Source organism: Somniosus microcephalus, chromosome 2, assembly GCF_052327205.1.
Source record: "Somniosus microcephalus isolate GS21.2 chromosome 2, FLI_Smic_1.0, whole genome shotgun sequence".
In the NCBI taxonomy this organism is placed as follows: domain Eukaryota; kingdom Metazoa; phylum Chordata; class Chondrichthyes; order Squaliformes; family Somniosidae; genus Somniosus; species Somniosus microcephalus.
Window position 1 is genome coordinate 219,556,868 of NC_140988.1, and position 20,360 is coordinate 219,577,227.

Here is a 20,360-nt window from a genome sequence, read left to right on the forward strand (position 1 = left end):
CTTCGAGCCTGCTCCACCATTCAATGAGATCATGGCTGATCATCCAAATTCAGTACCCTGTCCCTGCCTTCTCCCCATATCCCTTGATCCATTTAGCCTTAAGAAATATATCCAACTCTTTTTTGAATATATTTAATGAACTGGCCTCCACCGCCCTCTGTGGCAGAGAATTCCACAGGTTCACCACTCTCTGGGTGAAGAAATTCCTCCTCATTTCAGTCCTAAATGGCTTACCCCTTATCCTTAGACTATGACCCCTGGTTCTGGACTCCCCGGCCATCAGAAACATCCTTCCTGCATCTAGTCTGTCCAGGCCTGACAGAATTTTATAATTTTCGATGAGATCCCCTCTCAATCTTCTAAACTCCAGTGAGTATAAGCCCAATCGACACAATCTCTCCTCATACGTCATTCCTGCCATCCCAGGCATCAGCCTGGTGAATCTTCGCTGCACTCCTTCCATGGCAAGACGTCCTTCCTCAGGTAAGGCGACCAAAACTGCACACAGTACTCAAGGTGCGGTCTCACCAAGGCCCTGTACAACTGTAGCAAGACATCCTTGTTCCTGTACTCGAACCCTCTTGCTACGAAGGCCAACATACCATTTGCCTTCTTAACCGCCTGCTGCACCTGCATGCTTACCTTCACATTATAGTGCATTTGCCATGTTTCTGCCCAATCACCCAATCTGTCCAAATCGTACTGGAGTTTCACGACATCCTCCTCACAGCTTACCCTCCCACCCAGCTTTGTGTCGTCTGCAAATTTGGAGATATTACATCCAATTCCCTCGTCCAGATCATTAATATATATTGTGAACAGCTGGGGCCCTAGGACCGATCCTTGCGGTACCCCACTAGTCACTGCCTGCCACTCAGAAAATGACCCGTTTATTCCAACTCTTTGCTTTCCGTCCGCCAACCAGTTCTCTATCCAAGTCAATACCTTGCCCCCAATCCCATGTGCCTTAATTTTGCACGCTAATCTCTTATGTGGGACCTTATCGAAAGCCTTCTGAAAGTCCAAATACACCACATCCACTGGTTCTCCCTTATCTATTTTACCAGTTACATCCTCAAAAAATTCCAGTAGATTAGTCAAGCATGATTTACCTTTTGTAAATCCATGTTGACTTTGTCCGATCCTGTCACTGCTTACCAAGTGCTCTGCTATTACATCTTTTATAATAGATTCTAGCATTTTCCCCACTACCAATGTCAGGCTTACCGGTCTGTAATTCCCCGCTTTTTCTCGACCACCTTTTTTGAATAGTGGGGTAACATTAGCTATCCTCCAATCCATGGGTACTGTTCCAGAGTCTATCGAGTTCTGGAAGATGACCAGCAATGCATCTACTATTTCCAGGGCCACTTGCTTAAATACCCTGGGATGTAGATTATCAGGCCCTGGGGATTTATCGGCCTTTAGTCCCATCAATTTTCCTAACACCATTTCCCTGCAAATACTGATTTCTTTCAGTTCCACCCTTTCATCAGGCCCTATGTTCCCCAGCATCTCTGGGAGGTTATTTGTGTCCTCCTTTGTGAAGATAGAACCAAAGTATGAATTTAGTTGGTCTGCCATTTCTTTGTTTCCCATTATAAATTCCCCTGATTCTGACTGTAAAGGACCTATGCTTGACTTCACCAATCTTTTTCTCTTCACATATCTATAAAAGCTTTTACAGTCAGTTTTTATGTTCCCTGCTAGCTTACTCTCATATTCTATTTCCCCTTTCTTAATTAATCCCTTTGTCCCCTTAATTAGATCTGGGGGCGTGGCCAGTTTTGTGGGCAGGGCAGCCTTCTAGCACGATGTTTTTTAAACTAGCACAAAAGATCGCAAAAACTCGATTTGCGTTGGACATAATTTACACTTGAAATTCCTCGATCTTTTACACTGGTTTGGGCGATTTTGGGTGAATTGTGGTCAAAAAGACCAGAGCAACCTCATGGAAACTCCTGCCCTAGGAATTGGAATATCTGAACTATTACTTTGGCTCTTCCTTCTGATCACAGTTCAGAGATTATCTTAAATTCTAAACCACAGTGTATATTGTTGACTTCACCGCTAGAGTGGTAATCTGGTAGAGTGGATCGCCCATCTATTGCAGAAACCCCCCTCAAAAAATCTTCATTCCAATAAAATGAATGGAATGAAAACTGGGCTGATTCTGCAGTGAGCAGGTAATCCGCTTTGGCAGATTACCAGCTTGGTGATGTAAACAAAAAATTATCCCCACAATTCAAAAGATTCTCTATTTAAGGTTTCACAGCAGACTGCTCAATGCATCTCCATTTTTAATAAAGTGTTCATTTATAACATCACATTTGAATACCCACTGAACTGCAACAGAGCAGACTTGTACTACAGATTAGATTACAGTCAGTTCCTCTTAACAGCAAGTCAAATTTTCCAATGTCAGTGAAAATACTCAGCTGAAATTATACTCATCAGGAATTCTCCCTTAGAATGACACAAAACGATCACAACATTAGCACTGAACACAGCATAACGCTTTCATTAAATGCCAAAAGCTATTTCCATCAGTTAGCGGGAAGTTAGGTGCACCAATGGGAAAAATTCTGGGTGCCACATTTTGTGCTACTTAAATAAGATAACTTATCAAATTCTTCACAGCATTTTTAGAACAGGCTATTGATATGTTCTGGGCATTTCTTATGTGATTTCGGCTCATTGGTGATTTCTGACAAGTTTTCGAACAAATTGGTAAGCAAATCAATTTAAATGATTAGTTTATTATACTGGGGTGGTGCCAAGCGACTGGAGAATTGCAAATGTTACACCGTTGTTCAAAAAAGGGTGTAAGGATAAACCCAGCAACTACAGGCCAGTCAGTTTAACCTCTGGAGTGGAGAAGTTTTTAGAAAAAATAATCTGGGACAAAATTAACAATCACTTGGGCAAGTGTGGATTAATTAAGGAAAGCCAACATGGATTTGTTAAAGGCAAATTGTGTTTAACTAACTTGATTGAGTTTTTTGCTGAGGTAACAGAGAGGGTTGATGAGGGCAATGCGGTTGATGCGGTGTACATGGACTTCCAAAAGGCATTTGATAAGGTGCCGCATAATAGGCCTGTCAGCAAAGTTGAAGCCCATGGAATAAAAGGGAAATGGCTGCATGGATACGCAATTGGCTAAGTGACAGGAAACAGAGAGTAGTGATGAACGGTTGTTTATTGGACTGGAGGAAGGCACACAGTGGTGTTCCCCAGGGGTTGGTACTAGAACCACTGCTTTTCTTGATATATATTAATGACTTGGACTTGGGTGTACAGGGCAAAATCTCAAAATTTGCAGCTGACACAAAACTTGGAAGTATAGTGAACAGTGAGGAGGAAAGTGATAGACTTCAAGAGGACATAGACAGGCTGGTGGAATGGGCGGACACGTGGCAGCTGAAATTTAACACAGAAAAGTGCAAAGTGATACTGTTAGATCCGTGGGTTAATGGAGACACGGAATGCAGGAGTTGATTTAACAAGAGTTTACTGAACAAAGTCTGGAGGTGAACTAACAACACAAGACGCTACACAGGCTTATATACCCAAGTGGTCACTACTGGTACTACAGTATACAGGGGCTTCAAAAACATAGTTCCTCTTAAAGGTACATACACTACAATTCCTCCCCTTTTAGATAAATAGTACATAACATTTTAAGTAATCATTAAATAACATTTTTACAAGAACAATAATATACACATTTGCTGAAGTTAATCAATTACAAATTCAGTCTCTCTGGAGGCTTCCTGACTCGGTCCGGATAACGCCTCGGTGGTGTAGTAGGTTATTTTGGCAAGGTCGATTCGGCTTCAATGCTAGTGTCGGGTTCATCTGGTTCCAGTATCACCGGATCGGAGGTAGATACTATGGGTATCTCTGCTTCATCACTAGGCGTATAGCGTTGTGGTGTAGGTTGTCCTTTTTTGGATGACTCTGTGATCTGGTCAGCATGGCGCCTTATTATGCTTTCTCCAATGTCCACGGTATACATCAGCGGTCCTAGTCGTGTGCAAATAGTTCCAGGCTGCCATTTCTCGGTACGGTAGTCCCGGTCCAAAACTGGTTGACCTATCTGGAAGGTTCTAGTTGGCCTTTCATTCATGCTTTGAAATTGCCGGTTCTCTACGTCCCTTCTGATGTTTGGCTTGACCAAATCAAGCCGGCATCTTAGTCTTCTATTGAAAAACATCATGGCGGGGGTTTGGTTTGTAATCACATGTGTTGCATTCCTGTACGCAAACAAGAAGTTATCTACCTTATGTTGTAGATTTATGTCTTCATTACCCATGGCCTTTATGGCCTTCTTGAAGGTCTGGACAAACCTTTCAGCCAATCCATTGGTGGCGGGATGGTATGGGGCGGACGTGTAGTGCTTAACCCCATTGTTTTTTAAGAACTTCCTGAATTCTTCGGATACAAATTGCGGTCCATTATCAGAACAGATCTGTTCAGGCAGCCCATTCCTGGCGAATATGGTTCTTAATACTGTGATGGTTTTTTCCGTGGCGGTGGAGGATATCTTTATTACCTCTGGCCACTTGGAGTGTGCATCCACCGCAATTAAGAACATTGAGTCCATAAATGGACCAGCAAAGTCGATATGTACCCTTTGCCATGGAGATGAGGGCCACTCCCATGGATGTAGAGGGGCTTGTGGTGGGGCGTTTTGGACCTTCTGGCATCCTAGACAGCTCTTGGTCATTTCTTCGATGTCTCCATCGATACCTGGCCACCACACAAACGCTCTGGCTAAGTTCTTCATTTTCACTCCACCCAGATGCCCCTTGTGAAGCTCCTTTAGCATTCTATCCTTGAGTTTGGGTGGAATCACCACTCTGGATCCACACATCAAGGTTCCTCGGCACACTGACAGCTGTTCTCTTCTTTGCAAGAATGCTGGCAACAGTGGTTCACCATGTGCTGGCCATCCCTTCACCGTTAAATCGTAGACTCGTGAGAGAGTCGGGTCATTTCGCGTTTCCTTTTCAATGGTAGAATTTGTCACCGGTAGACATTCCACTATGGTCGAGTGGAATATCTCCACTGGGTCCACTGTAGGCGCGTCTTCCACCGTTGGCAACGGTAGGCGCGATAACCCGTCAGCATTCCCATGCTGTTTTGTTCCTTTGTACTCTATGTCATATTGGTGTGCCCCTAGGAAAAGGGACCACCTCTGTAGCCTTTGCGCTGTCATAATGGGAACGCCCTTTTTGGGGTTGAATATGGAGACGAGGGGTTGATGGTCAGTCAACAAGGTAAATTTTTGTCCGTGTAGGTAATGGTTGAATTTCTTCACCCCCCACACCAGGCTGAGTGCCTCCCTGTCGATCTGGGCATAGTTACGCTCAGCTGAGTTCAATGAGCGTGACGCAAAAGCTATCAGCCGCTCCGAGCCATCAGGGAATCTATGCGATAATACCGCTCCCACGCCGTAAGGGGATGCATCGCACGCCAGTCTGATTGGCAGTGATGGGTTGTAATGAGCCAACACTTCCCTGGATGTGATCAAGCCTTTACATTTATGGAAGGCACGTTTACAGTCTTCGCTCCATTTCCAAACTACTCCCGTTTGTAGCAGTGCGTTAAGCGGGTGCAGAACCGTCGACAAGTTTGATAAAAATTTATGATAGTAATTTACTAATCCCAGGAACAACCTTAATTGTGAGACATTTTCAGGCACTGGGGCCTTTACGATCGCTTCAATTTTTTCAGGTGACTTATGCAACACTTCTTCGTTAATGACATGGCTGCAATATGATATTTGTTTCTGGAAAAATTTGCATTTGGGGCGATTTGCTCGTAGGTCCCATTCTCTCAGCCTCGTGAGCACCTGCTCCAAGTAGGCAAGGTGCTCGTTGTCGTTTTCTCCTGTTACAAGGATGTCGTCTAGGTAGCATTGAGTCCCCGGAATCCCTTGCAGGACTTGCTCCATAGCTCTTTGCCAGATAGCCGGAGCTGATGCCACTCCGAAAACCAGTCGATTGTACTGCTACAGGCCTTTGTGTGTGTTTATCGTGAGATACTTTTTAGAGGCCTCCTCAACCTCCATCTGTAGATATGCCTGTGCCAAGTCAATTTTGGTGAAACGTTTCCCTCCGGATAGTGAGGGGAAAATATCTTCTATCCTCGGAAGAGGATACTGTACCGTGTGAAGAACCGGGTTTACAGTCACCTTGAAGTCCCCACAGATGCGAAATTTTCTCTGTTCTTCAGATTTATCATTATTCAACGTTTTCTTCATGACCGGGACGATGGGTGTTGCCCACTCGCTCCAATCTACCTTGGATAACACGCCTGCTTTTTCCAAATTCTCCAGCTCTGCCTCGACGGCTGGACGAATTGTGTATGGCACCGGCCTTGCCTTAAAAAACTTGGGAATTGCTGCATCTTTCACTTTTATTGAGGCGGTGGCGCCTTTCAGGGTTCCTAGTTCCTGTTGAAACACTTCTTTGGCGTTAGCCAAGATTTCTTTTAATCGGCCAGGTATGACGTCATCCTTATTTTTTTTCTGACTGGTCACCGTCAGTGCCTGAATGGAGTGCCAGTCTAAACGTATCTTTCTGATCCATTCACGTCCCAACAACGGTGGACCACCATCTTGCAGAACGTATAAATACAACTTCTGTATTTCCTTGCCGTTGTATACAACAGGCACCCTTATTTTCCCTCTGGGGTATACTTTCTGCCCCGTATATGTCTTCAAGGCAATGGATGTGTCTTTCAAAGGTATATGCGGAAATAGCCGCTCGTAATCCCGTCGACTCATGACGGTCCGAGCTGATCCTGTATCTTGCTCCATTTTGACTGGGGACCCCGCTATCGTGAGGGTAACCCAAATGGTCTGGTAATCTTCTTTGGCAATTACATTATGTAATTTGAGACAGCTTAGTCTCTTGTTTCCGGAGTCGCTATCGCTCTTCTGGTCTTCGGAGCTACTGTCCGTCATCATTTGTACCTTTCTGTACTTTTCCTTATTGACCTTTTTACTGTCAGCGGATTTCTTTCCAGATCTGCATACACGTGCAATGTGTCCCATTTTTCCGCATTGCCTGCATGCTTTGTCCTTGAACCAGCAGTCCTTCTGGTCATGGGTGGATCTGCCGCAGCGATAACATCTCTTGAAACGCCGTGTCATTTCATGGGTGCCGAAGTCATGTGGCTTTTGCTGTATCTCTGCAGCTCCTCTTGCTGCTGCTTCGTATGATACAGCCACACTGAAAGCCTTGTCCAGTATCAAATCTTTCTCAGAAAGTAGTCTTTTCTGTGTTCCTTCGCTTAGGAGACTGCAGACGAATTTGTCTCGTAGAGAATCTACCAGTCCTGCCCCGAATTGGCAGTGCTTTGACAGCTTTCGTAATTCGGTGAGGTAATCAGCGTTACTTTTATTCTTGTGCTGATTCCTCCTGAAGAATTTGAATCATTCCACTATCAGCAGCGGTGTTGGGTTTAAGTGCTCCTGTAAGGTATCAACAATCTCATTAAAATTCTTGTCCATCGGTTTGGCTGGAGTGATCAAGTTTCGTAACAGCCCGTATGTCCTTGCGCCCATCAGATTTAGAAGTACCGATGCCTTTTTATCATCCGTTACTTCATTCGCCTTGCAATATACCTCCACTCTTTCCACATATGTGGTCCAATCTTCTATATCACTATCGAAAGCAGTAATATTGCCAGTCTTCGGCATCTTGAAAATCTAAAATGGCGCTTCCCGCGCTTTTCTTTCTTCCCCACCGAGTTAAGATGGCGCCTCCCGCGCTTTCCCGCCGCTGCCGCTGCTGCCAATGCTGTTCTCCGCGGTTCCCGTTGCGACCTGCAGCTTTTAGCGGTATTTCTATTTTTTTTAATATATCACTTCAATAGTTTCTCCGTTACTTGGAGAACCATTCCCATCGTGGAGCGGACCCTCTGGGACTTTCCCCTCCCTCTGCTTGGTCCGAACGCCGACCTGCTTTGCAGCAGCGGCCGCGCCCTGAGTGCTCCACCCTCTCTCTCTCTTTGCTTCTGCTTCCCGACTCGCTGCCCGGCCCCGTTGCAGAGCCACCTGATCGAGCTCTAGCCCGCCGCAGCCCAGGAAGGATCAGTGCACTACCTGCCACCAGCCCGTTTAGCTGGGGAACCACAGACTGGAGACCAAGCCTGGCCCTTGTTTTCAAGTTTTTTCGAGTTATTTTTTTTTTCTTGCTTCTGGCTTCGACCTTCGTCTGAGGAATCGATCCCCTTGAGGTGCTGCCGAATTGCAGGTAAGTTCGTTTCTAACTCGTCGCCACTGTTAGATCCGTGTGTTAATGGAGACACGGAATGCAGGAGTTGATTTAACAAGTGTTTACTGAACAAAGTCTGGAGGTGAACTAACAACACAAGACACTACACAGGCTTATATACCCGAGTGGTCACTACTGGTACTACAGTATACAGGGGCTTCAAAAACATAGTTCCTCTTAAAGGTACATACACTATAGATACATTTTGGTAGGAAGAATGAGGAGAGGCAATATAAACTAAAGGGTATAATCCTAAAGGGGGTGCATGAAGAGAGAGACCTGGGGGTATATGTGCACAAATTGTTGAAGGTGGCAGAGCAGGTTGTGAAAGTGGTTAAAAAAGCATACGGGATACTGGGCTTTATAAATAGAGGCATAGAGTACAAAAGCAAGGAAGTTATGATGAACCATTATAACACAGTGGTTTGGCCTCAACTGGAGTATTGTGTCCAATTCTGGGCACCGCACTTTAGGAAGGATGTGAAGGTCTTAGAGAGGGTGCAGGAAAGATTTACAAGAGGCTTCAACGGGATATAGACAGGCTAAGTGAGTGGGCAAGAACATGGCAAATGGAATATAATGTGGAGAAATGTGAAGTTATCAACTTTGGTAGTAAAATTAGAAAAGCAGAGTTTTTTAAATGGTGAGAGATTGGGAAATGTTGATGTTCAGCGGGACCTGGGTGTTCTTGTACACGAATCATTGAAAGTTAACATGCAGGTACAGCAAGCAATTAGGAAAGCAAATGATATGTTGGCCTTTATTACAAGAGGATTTGAGTATAAGAGTAAAGACGCCTTACTGCAATTAAATAGGGCCCTGGTGAGGCCACACCTGGAGTATTGTGTACAGTTTTGTTCTCCTTTCCTAAGGAAGGATATACTTGCCATAGAGGGAGTGCAACAAAGGTTCACCAGACTGATGGGGGGATTGTCCTATGAGGAGAGGTTGAGTAGACTAGGCCTATATTCTCTAGAGTTTAGAAGAATGAGAGGTGATCTCATTGAAACATACAAAATTCTTACAGGGCTTGACAGGGTAGATGCAGGGAGGATGTTTCCCCTGGCTGGGGAGTCTAGAACCAGGGGTCACAGTCTCAGAATAAGGGGTCGGTCATTTAGGACTGAGATGAGGAGAAATGTCTTCACTCAGAGGATGGTGAATCTTTGGAATTCTCTACCCCAGAGGGCTGTGGAGGCTCAGTCGTTGAGTATATTCAAGACAGAGATCGATAGATTTTTGAATATTAAGGGAATCAAGGGATATGGGGACAGTGCAGGAAAGTGGAGATGAAGTAGTAGGCTCAAAGGGCCAAATGGCCTACTCCTGCTCCTATTTCTTATGTTCTTATGAATGATTCCAGGGATGAGGGACTTCAGTTACGTGGATAGACTGGAGAAGCTGAGGTTGTTCTCCTTAGATCAGAGAAGGTTGAGAGGAGATTTGATAGAGGTGTTAAAAATCATGAGGGGTCCAGACAGAATAGATAGCGAGAAACTGTTCCCATTGCGGAAGGGTTGAGAACCAGAGGACACAGATTTAAGGTGATTGGCAGAAGAATCAAAGGCACCATGAGGAAAAACTTTTTTACGCAGCGAGTGGTTAGGATCTGGAATGCACTGCCTGACAGGGTGGTGGAGGCAGATTCAATAGTGGCTTTCAAAAGGGAATTGGATAAGTACCTGAAGGAAATTTTTTGCAGGGCTACAGGGAAAGGGAGGGGGAGTGGGACAGCTGAAATGCTCATGCAGAGAGCCGGCACGGGCTCAAATGGCCTCTTTCTGTGCTGTAACCATTCTATGATTCTATGGAAAAACATCTGTTTGTGAACTTCTTTCAACCAAGACTTTTGGGCATATAAAATAATAAGGAAACATCTCTATAACACACTCTTAGTTTTACTGTTTATAACCAAGTTATTTAAAAATCATGGCTTAGAAATTGCTGTTAGTGACATTAGCAGACATTTAATGAGCCTGTATAATTTCTTGGGGGTAAAATTCAGCTTCAGCAGGGTGGCGGGATTAAATGGATGGTAGCGGATCCACCTCCCATTAAATACCATGCCCAATGTTTCTTTCCACTGACTTATTCAGAGGCATTGGGCCAGAAATTGCTGAACGGGGCTTGCAGCCCCGTTTTTGCACTTACCCCGCGCTCCTGCCGATCAGCTCCAGGGACGCATGCACTTGCTGAAACAGAAAGAAGAATCCCGGGCAGCGTATGACGTCACGCCGCCCAGGAGTGCAGCCAGCGTGAAGCCAGGAGCGTGCAGTGCAAGTGAGACACGCCCCTTGAGGTCTCAGTTTCACTGGACACGCCCCCAATGTTTCTGTCAAGCTGCTAAGCATTTTTACATGCAAAGCAGCAGTTTAAATAGGTTTTTGGAAGTTTTTTGAAGATTTTGGTAACTTTTATAAACTTTTTTAAATGTTTACATTATTTTGAGTAATCTGAAGTAGTTTTAAAGAGAATTAAAGCAATTTAAAGACTTTTAAAAGCCCTAAAAGAATTTTTTTAATTCCATTTATTTATTTAGCAATGTCGTCGTCATACTTGTCTTCACACTGTTCCCTTTGGGGAATTGTATGAAGTGGTGGAAGGATTTATGGCCATGATTAACGCTCATTCCGTGACCGTAACCATCTTTGAACCAGCCATTAGGGCGGTTAGTCCTATGGCGGGAGGGTTTTACGGGCTCCCACAAGCTATACAAGGAGGGGGGGCCACCCACACCCACGGACGGAAATATCCCACTGGATGTCAACCCAGAATTTAGAGCCGGAGCTCCGACTCCACTTGCCAGGACTGTCTGGAGCGGGGTTCGAAACCCTACCCTAATCTGGCCCAGCGGCGGGGATCCTACCGCTATGACAAAGGCCCAATCCGATTAGCAACATGAAATGGCAGCATAGGGCTCCAGTCACGGGGAGGGAAAAGGCGCAGGAAACGTATGGGTGTCACCTTTTGTGCGGAGTGGGCCTTTTGCGTAGCAGTAAGCATCCCCGCCGCTGGGCCAGAAGGAGTAGGGTTTTGAACCCCACTCCAGACAGTCCCGGCAAGTGGAGTCGGAGCTCCAACTTTAAATTCTGGGTGGGCATCCAGCGGGATACTTGCGTCCGTGGGTGTTGGTGGCCCCCCCCCTCAGATGGGTTGTGGGAGCCCGTAAAACCCTCCCGCCATAGGACTAACCACCCTAATGGCTGGTTCAAAGATGGTTACGGTCATGGAATGAGCGTTAATCACGGCCATAAATCCTTCCACCACTTCATACAGTTCCCCAAAGGGAACAGTGTGAGGATACGTACGATGATGACCTCTTGCGCAATGCACCTCCTTGGACCCTCAGTCGCAGATGCGAGGGGGCAAGTCGTGCAATTGTTAAATTTTTCATTTTATTGACATGTAAAATGTTGGCCCAGTAATTCCCTTCCAAATGCGCGAGTACGGTCGGGGTACTTATGCATCTGGCTGGATGAAATGCCGGTTTTCAGCATGCACAGTGCATGTGGGGAAAACCGGCATTTCCTGTCCTCTGAACGAAGTGGTTCAGAGGCAGAACGCGTGCGACTGCACAGGCAGCGCGTGCGCAGTATAATTCGCCGCTTTCATTAATGCTTTCAGTGAGGTCAAGTCATTACAACTTACACATGAAAAAAGCATGGGTACAGTTGCTCCAGAGGCTGCGGAGGAAGATATTTATTATCGTGGAGCTTCTGAAAGTATGTATGTCTGTATATATTCCTTTGCGTGTTATGTATATATTCCTTTACTTATGTGTATGAATGTATTATTTAATTATGACTTTCAGAGAAAGTAACTTATTGGAAAATCATAATTAAAAACATACATTCATGCACATTAGTAAAGGAATATAAAACATACATACATATACGTAAACGAATATATGTGGACATACATACATAACTCATTCTCACATTCCATTCACACAGCCACAATTGCTCCTTCTACCTACCGTTCTGAAAACCCTTTTAAAAAAAAAAAATTTTAACTTTAAAACTTACTTAAAATTTCTTAAAATAACTTCCCTCCCTTTCCCAAACAAAAATATTGCATTTCAGAAGCTCCACGATAAAATATATCTTCCTCCGCAGCCAATGAACAACTTTACACTTGCTTTTTTCAAGTGTAACTTCTAAGGACTTACCCTCACTGAATCCATCATTGAAATCCACAAAGTTCACTGCGCAAGCGCTGCCTGTGCAGTCGCACGCGCTGTGAATAGACCTCGGGTCTGGAAATGCCGGCGTTCCCTGCATGCGCTGTTCCTGCTGAACGCCGGCATTTCCAACGGCCAGATGCGTGAGTACCCCGACCGTACTCACGCTTCTGGCCGCGAATTTCTGGCCCATTAAAATTAAATAGTGGTCAAAGAAATTTCAGATGAATGCATTAAGTGTTCAGACATTTCTATCCCACAGCCTGATTGACAGGCTAAATCTTTACTAAGAACTCTGTTAACCTTAACATCCTTTTGGTTATTTCTATTTTTCTGTATTTTAAATGCTGATGATGCAGAAGAAACTGCTTTTTTTTGAAGGAGCCATTAAGTCTGACCTTTGAGAAGACTTTACTTCAAAGGGTGCTATGGCATAAGAACCAGCCTTTGATGTTCCAATCATTTATAATTTGACCAAACTGCAACAGATCAGATGCAAAGTGCAGCTCCATAGGTAAGGCACCGATATAACCAGTAGGGATTGGATAACTACTCTTCTTTTGAGAAGTTTTTGTCCATCCTTGTGTTAGAAAAGTTCTACAAGAAAAGCCAAAGGAACTCAACTGCCCTGTTTGTTTGTTTGACCATTTCATTAACTGTATCAAAACTGCTGTTTTATTTGGACTGACTTGAACAACTCATTTCAGGATTATTATTGAGTACTTCATCTCCCCCACATTGTCTTGCTCACTAACTCCTCCAATTCAGTTATCAAATAATGCTGTTAATATTCACTAATTAAACAAAAATTCAAAAGTAAAAAGAAATAGAAAAACACAAAGGATTGAAATGCTTTCTTTTAATTTTTAAAAGGAGGTAACTCCCTCTTTAAGCAAAACACGTTCAACTTGCTTTTAAGTGAAGTAGCCACTTTTCAAGGCGTTAAAAGCTAAAAGTAGCATCAAACAGAGCAAACCATCAAGAACGTTACATTACTCATGACAACACACAGCAACAGAGATCATGGTTACATCATTTTACAGGCTTTCACCTGTATTGGAAAATCTCGCCTTTGCTGTAAGTGACAATGATCCTGCATTTCTACACAAAGTTTTTGTTGGAGAACTAAATCCACTTCTTTCTTGTGAGGAGACTGCTTCATGAATTGTAGCTTGGAACGTGATGTCACTGAAGAGTAAATTTAACAGCCAGTGTGTAATTATGTCCCATTTATAGTTGTTCCAGCTCGTACTCTAAAACAATTACCAGCTTTCAGCCAGTCTTCCTGCTAAAGTTGGATGAACTCCATTTAATTTAAAAATTGCCAGAACATCAGGGCCAAATGTGAAATTTTCTCTTGCTAAATCACACCCAGCTTCATATAGTAAATAAAAAATGGAAACGTTAACTACCAATGCCATTATATGAACGACAGTAAGCTTAATTGAAAGACAATAATAATCTTTAAGTATCTATGTTACATTAAGCAATATAGGAACGTTAATCTATTGGCTGTGATACTTCTTGCCTATAAAGATGAAACAAATTGTAGCAACTGTAGGTAAGCTTCTTCTGAAGCTAGAGCTTCCTATAAGAGCGTCATGGGGTAGAATTTCCATGAGGGTTCTCCTGATCTCCCCTCATAATGTCAGCGGAAGATTAGCGGAAGCCCTGACCATATATGCTGGCTCTCCGAGGTTTCAGCTGATTTTCTGCCAAAGTTACGATGGGAGATCGGGAAAACCCACCCGGAAATTTCAAGTGTATAATTTGTTCACAATCATCTTACACCAGTAAACATATTAGGCCCATGATGCCAATCGGGTGCTGTGTACATCTGGGACAGATTGCCCAACAGGGTCCAGGGTATGAGGCAGGACCAGCTTGCACCTGGATTGCACCAGCCATTTTCCTTGGCAAGAGAGCATGTTAGGGGATGGGGGAAGATTCCTGGGCTACCTTGAGAATTATGTCCTTTATACCCTTAAAAGGCCTCAGTGAAAGTCTCACTAATTGAGAGCTACTTGGAGCAGACGCTTCTGTTGTGCCCATGCAAGCATGTGCCAGCCAGCCACCCTTCCCTCCCTCCGAGCATGCTAAAGACCCCATCCTTGCAATTTCAGATGGGGTTCATATCCTACCATTTGGACGGTCATATACTCTGCACTGACGCATTTGTTTTGACAATTTAGGCCCATTGGAATGTTGGCCAAAATACAGTGTTGAAGCCTTCAATGGTGGATGTGCTGCTTCTTAATATTAATGAAAAATGAAGATTTAAGTTTTGAACTTGGGGAAGGAAAGCATTTTAATAAGCAATTGTTTCCCACTTGAAAGTTTGATCATGTCCCTCTCTTGTTTCCATTGAGTTAACTTGTTTTATTCTCTCACTACCTTCCTGGGTTAGTAGGGCTGCTCTTGCAGTCTCAGGAGTTCCGCTTAGACAATACCAATAGTAATCCTTGCTCCAACCAACAGGAAACACATTTTAGTGATGTGGAAAGGAATTCACTTCTTTCAGGATAGTTTTTAACCCCCTCACTCCCCGGATAAGAAAGGCAAACTGATACCCTGGAAGAAGCCTCGTTATGAATGACATTCAAGGGTGGGATTCACTCAGTTCTGCTAATGGCTGCGGAGCATTGGGAGTCACGGTGCTTAGTACAACATGACAGTACCGGGCAGAGTTGATGGACCAGATGATCGTTTCCTATCCATTAATGTCATATGTTCATATAGAATATTGTGTCCCACTCCATTCAAAAAGCAACGACTTCGTGATAAAGTACTTTGCCAACTTTAATTTTTTTGAGGGGAGTGGGAATAGAACAGTATGTTATTTCTGTCATAATGTCATCGGCTGCAAGTGATGCAATGATGAGCTTCAAAGTAATTTTTAGTTTTGCAGCATGAGCTTCAATGTATATGAAAAAAGTTTACCAAGTACATTATTATGAAGACAGTGCCGTTCTCTGAACAGATTGCCCTGTGTGCAAATGTCAATATAAGTTAAAGCTTTTAAATTATTCTTGTTTATTGTGAACTCTGGAGGGACAGTTCAGTTTACTGCAGCATATCATACCAATATAAAACCTTCAATTAAAAAGTAAAATAACACCATCATTTAAGAAGTTACAATTTAAAGTAGGCCTGAATTTTACATAAATTTGTTTGCGTCTTGAATTGCTCGCTATGAAATGCATTTATGTCACATCAAACTAAATCTAAAACCAAACTCATACGAAATTAGGGGAGAAGATTTGCTCTATATACTATATGTGTAGCATAATTGCAAACACGTTTATATAAAGAATATAAGGGAGCTTGTCCTGGGTTTGGGCAGGCTGGAGTGCACACTTGGAAACAAACCTGCCTGATTCCCCTCCAATATGCAGGCAAGTCGGTGGATTCCTTTACTGGTGATTCTGATAATTATACTGATTGTCCAATATTCACTTCGGCAATCCACTGCACCCAAGAAAATCTCACCGAACGCACAGAGAACAGTTTCAACCTCGTTATCCACATTCCAAAAATAGCACTTTTTTAATCGCTCCGTTTTCATTCAATCTTAATAGCTGAGGAAGGAAGGCAGTTAGACAACAGATATTTTTAATTTTAATTTTGACTATTAAAGCAATATAATGCTAAAGCTTGGAATCTCGTAAATTCTTCAAAAGTATTTTAACCTTAATTCTTGCATTTGGTCTTTCTTTTTATTAAAATTGTGCAAACTATTACTAAATTAAGAGTCAATGTTCTAAGAATTATACTGCCAAATTGGAGATTTCAGTTTAAAAAGAAAGGGGAGATGGCCCGCATTACTTGTGTTAATGAAGAGTAATACAACTGCAGCTAACTGGTAGTGGCCAGCGTGATCGTAGAAATGACGCAACATTTAAAGTTTTCAAGAGCTGCATCGCATCCAATCTTTAAGCCCATGCATAACTGTTTCTGACATCAATGCACTGGTAGAGAATCCATTAGTTTTGCTACTGTTATTAATCAGACTGAAACGTGCCAAAACAGATACATAATCTAACCACATGGCCTGCCAGTAGACCAGCTGACCCTACTAGAAATGTTTGCATTCAATGAACTAACCTTTTTTTTCTAAGCATATACAAGGTATGCCTCATGTCATGTGCAGGACGGCAGAACAGAATTTCTGACTGACCAGCTCACAGACGTTCCTCAGATTTTTTTTTTGCAATCTTACCACAATTCAATGGATAAGACAGAAAACATAAGATGAACAGCGGGTGAATGAGAACCACAGACCCTAATTTCAAACAGAACTCAAGCTGCAGCAAGTCTTTTTTTTAAATTTAAAGTCCATACTTCTGCAATAGTTCAGACTGCCATGGGCGCTTACGCTCTGGAAACTGAACGGGTATTTTGATCTTCCTAAAATCCTGGATGCATTTTTTCATTTCATCCTCGACGCTCAGCTTTTCGTTAATTTTCTTTTTGCAGAGGCTTGAGTCACGGGAATTGTTCATCAGCGTTTGAAAAAGTTCACTGTTTCTGCGTTTGTCGGGCTGCTGCATCCACTGAACAGGAGCTTTCTTGGAAGGCCGGTCCAGTGTCAGGGTATTAGGCTGAGGTGGTGCGGGCTGCGCTGCACAAGCGACATTCTCCTGTGGACTGCTGGCTTCTGACTGGCTTTCACAACTGGAGGTGGAGAGCTCGTTACAAGAGGTTCCACTTTCCATCCCTTTGTCTCCCTTGTCGTGTTTCCTGCCATCACATTCCAACTTCGGTGAGGCCGGTCTCTGTAGTCCTCCTGTCAAAGTTAGAAAAGGGCTGATAAAACAAAAAATTACTCACAGACATTTCCATTACTTTGGTTCACTGCATCATGCACTGGTACAAGACACCAAAACTATACCTTCCTTTTGAAGTCACTAAGGCAAGATGTGGAAGCTCTGTGGCACGACACCCTAATAAATAGTTCACAACCACCTGAGAAAAAATTGCATGAATTACAATCACTTTCAAAGCCTAACGCCCAGCAACATACGAATTTCTCAGACCTGGCTTTGTGACAATGGTGAGCAATTGCACAATCAGTCCATGGGATTAGGCACATCAGGTCTCTCAGTGAGGAAACAGAAACAGCTACTGGGAAATGGAAGGATACTGGTTGATCCAACAGGTACTTTCCTTTGTTCCTATCAACGCCTGTAGGACTGTTCGTAGATAAAAATAAAATTAGTGTCCCTGTGCTTCTCTCCTTCACTCTGCGTTTCTGTTTTTATTCCATTCTTTCAATCTCCCTCTTTCGTTCTCTGTATGGTTCTCTGTATCTCTCTTTTTACTCTTGAGTGTCTCCTTCCCTCCGATTCCTCTTCTCTATGCCTTTAGTTTCTCTCTCTGTTCCTCTTTTCCTCTATATGTAATTTGATGTGCATCATTATGCCTGCCACTCTACATATCGCACATACTTCCTCTCCCATTCTCCTCTCATCTCTCACAGTAAATTGAAGGCATGCTTGGAGTCCCATCTCTCTGATAGCCAACTGACCTTGGGTGTAAAGCTATCCAGCATCAGCCTAATCCTCAAAGCACCCATGGAAGAGTCTGACCACCCTGGAAATAATAATCCAGGAGATCACACCAATCAACATCTTAGGCAGCATCTTCTGATACCATTTTCAACATCAGCTGATTGGTCTGCTTTAACATTTTTTCTTGGAAAGTTGAGAGATGGATTTACAACAGGCTTGGGAGAGCTGGTGTCTAACCCAATCCCAGTCCTTTGCAAAACTGTCCTTCGGGAGTTTGCAGAGCCAAAATGTTTACAAAGGGCAGCAATCAGATCCTCCCGCCTGTCAGTTGCAACACATGAGGGTGCAAGAGAAACTGAGGGTGGGGGTTGAGGTTTGGAGCTGGGAGAGCGCAGCAGTCCAAATCCTCAGGAAGAGTAGACATCTGGGGCTGAGGGAGGAGTGTGAAACTATGCCTACAATGGAAGGAGACAGACTGTAGCTGGGAAAGCGCATGGGAGAGAGTGCATGGAAGGGACTGAGCGCTGGAGTGGACCTCAGAGATAGCAGTCAGCCTGGGACTGGGTGTGACTGTGTAGCCTGAACATGAAATGTTAATTCACAGAAAACTGGGCTTCAGAATCTACAGAGCAAACTGCTTTAGGTCAGGGAAACATGTTTCCAAAGGTGCTTCAGGAAATTCTCAGTTATCAGAAATGTGGGCAGAATTACAAACTCACAAAAGAGCACCTCCCACAGGGGTCAACTATGGCAGGAACTGAGTCAGTGAACATGATGGACCTGAGGACCCAGCAGCTTTACAAGGAATGAATGGGTCCCAGAGGGAATAGGAATGCCCCCCCGCCACCGCCCCCCTCCCAAGCCCAATCTGCAAACCTCTTACTGTGACAACCTGCCTGCTGCCTACTGAGAATCTACAACTTGATCTGTGGGGGATTGTCAGAGAATGCACTGAGTCACTCAAAATATGAGTGTTAAATTATTGGGTTGAATTGGGGCCTGGGAAGGCATTAGAGGGGCCTGAGAAGAAACAGGCATAACAGGGGGAGAGGGGTTGGCAGAGGGGTGGATCAGGAAATGAATGAAGAGCAGAGGTGAGCCAGGAAGTAAGCAAAGAGCAGAGGCAGTCTGGAGAATGAGCAGTGCATGTGTGGGTCAGGGACTGGAAGACCGAGAGGGACTGTACTCACTGGGGCGGGAAGCTCATGGACTCGTTTATCAGATTGAGCCAGAGACTGTGCGTCTGAGAAAAATCAGGAGGCTCAGGGAATGATCAAGAGAGACTGTCAAGGAGAATAGTCTGGGGTCAGGTAAAGAAGTGACAAACATTGCTGAGGCCCCTCAGAGAGGAGCAGGCCAAGGCAAAGAAGCAAGGTCTGCATTGACAGGGGAAAGAAGGTTTTTTAATAACAACATAGAAGATAGGAGCAGGAGTATGCCATTCGACCCGTCGAGCCTGCTCCACCATTCAATGCGATCATGGCTGACCATCCAAATTCAGTACCCGGTCCCTGATTTCTCCCCATACCCCTTGATCTCTTTAGCCTTAAGAAATATATCCAACTCCTTCTTGAATATATTTAATGAATTGGCCTCTACTGCCTTCTGTGGTAGAGAATTTCACAGGTTCACCAATCTCTGGGTGAAGAAATTCCTCCTCATTTCTGTCCTAAATGGCTTACCCCTTATCCTTAGACTGTGACCCCTGGTTCTGGACTCCCCAACCATCGGGAACATCCTTCCTGCATCTAGTCTGTCCAGTCCTGTCAGAATTTTATAAGTTTCAATGAGATCCCCTCTCATTCTTCTAAACACCAGCGAGTATAAGCCCAATCAACTCAATCTCTCCTCATACGTCATCCCTGCCATCCCAGGTATCAGCCTGGTGAATCTTCGCTGAACTCCTTCCAAGGTAAGAGCATCCTTCCTCAGATGAGGTGACCAAAACGGCACACAATACTCAAGATGTGGTCTCACCAAGGCCCTGTACAACTGTAGCAAGACATCCTTGTTCCTGTACTGAAACCCTCTCGTTACGAAGGCCAACATACCATTTGCCTTCTTAAACGCCTGCTGCACCTGCATGCTTACCTTCAGCGACTGGTGCACAAGGACACCCAGGTCTCGTTGCACTTCCCCTTCTCCCAATCTATTGCGATTCAGATAATAATCTGCCTTCTTGTTTTTGCCACCAAAGTGGAAACCTCACATTTATCCACGTTATATTGCATCTGCCATGTTTCTGCCCAATCACCCAACCTGTCCAAATCATCCTGGAGTTTCTCGGCATCCTCCTCACAGCACACACGCCCACCCAGCTTTGTGTCGTCTGCAAATTTGGAGATATTACATCTAGTTCCCTTGTCTAGACCATTAATATAT

General features: G+C 44.0%; 1 protein-coding gene across 3 annotated transcripts in view; it reads right to left on the minus strand.

Moving 5' to 3' along the window:
- Positions 1–13,312: 13,312 nt before the first annotated feature.
- LOC147123232 (BTB/POZ domain-containing protein KCTD8-like) overlaps positions 13,313–20,360 on the minus strand; it is a 185,146-nt gene continuing 178,098 nt past the window's right edge. For 2 of the 3 annotated variants that reach the window (XR_015073924.1, XM_085969450.1), the window contains exon 2: positions 13,313–17,254. Coding sequence is in view for 1 of the 3 variants with exons in the window: in XM_085969450.1 (XP_085825576.1) it covers positions 16,797–17,254 (458 nt within the window). In the remaining 2 variants the exon portion in view is untranslated. Of the gene's footprint in view, positions 17,255–17,359; positions 18,783–20,360 lie in introns of those variants that run through there. The other variant, XR_015073925.1, reaches the window with a different exon arrangement.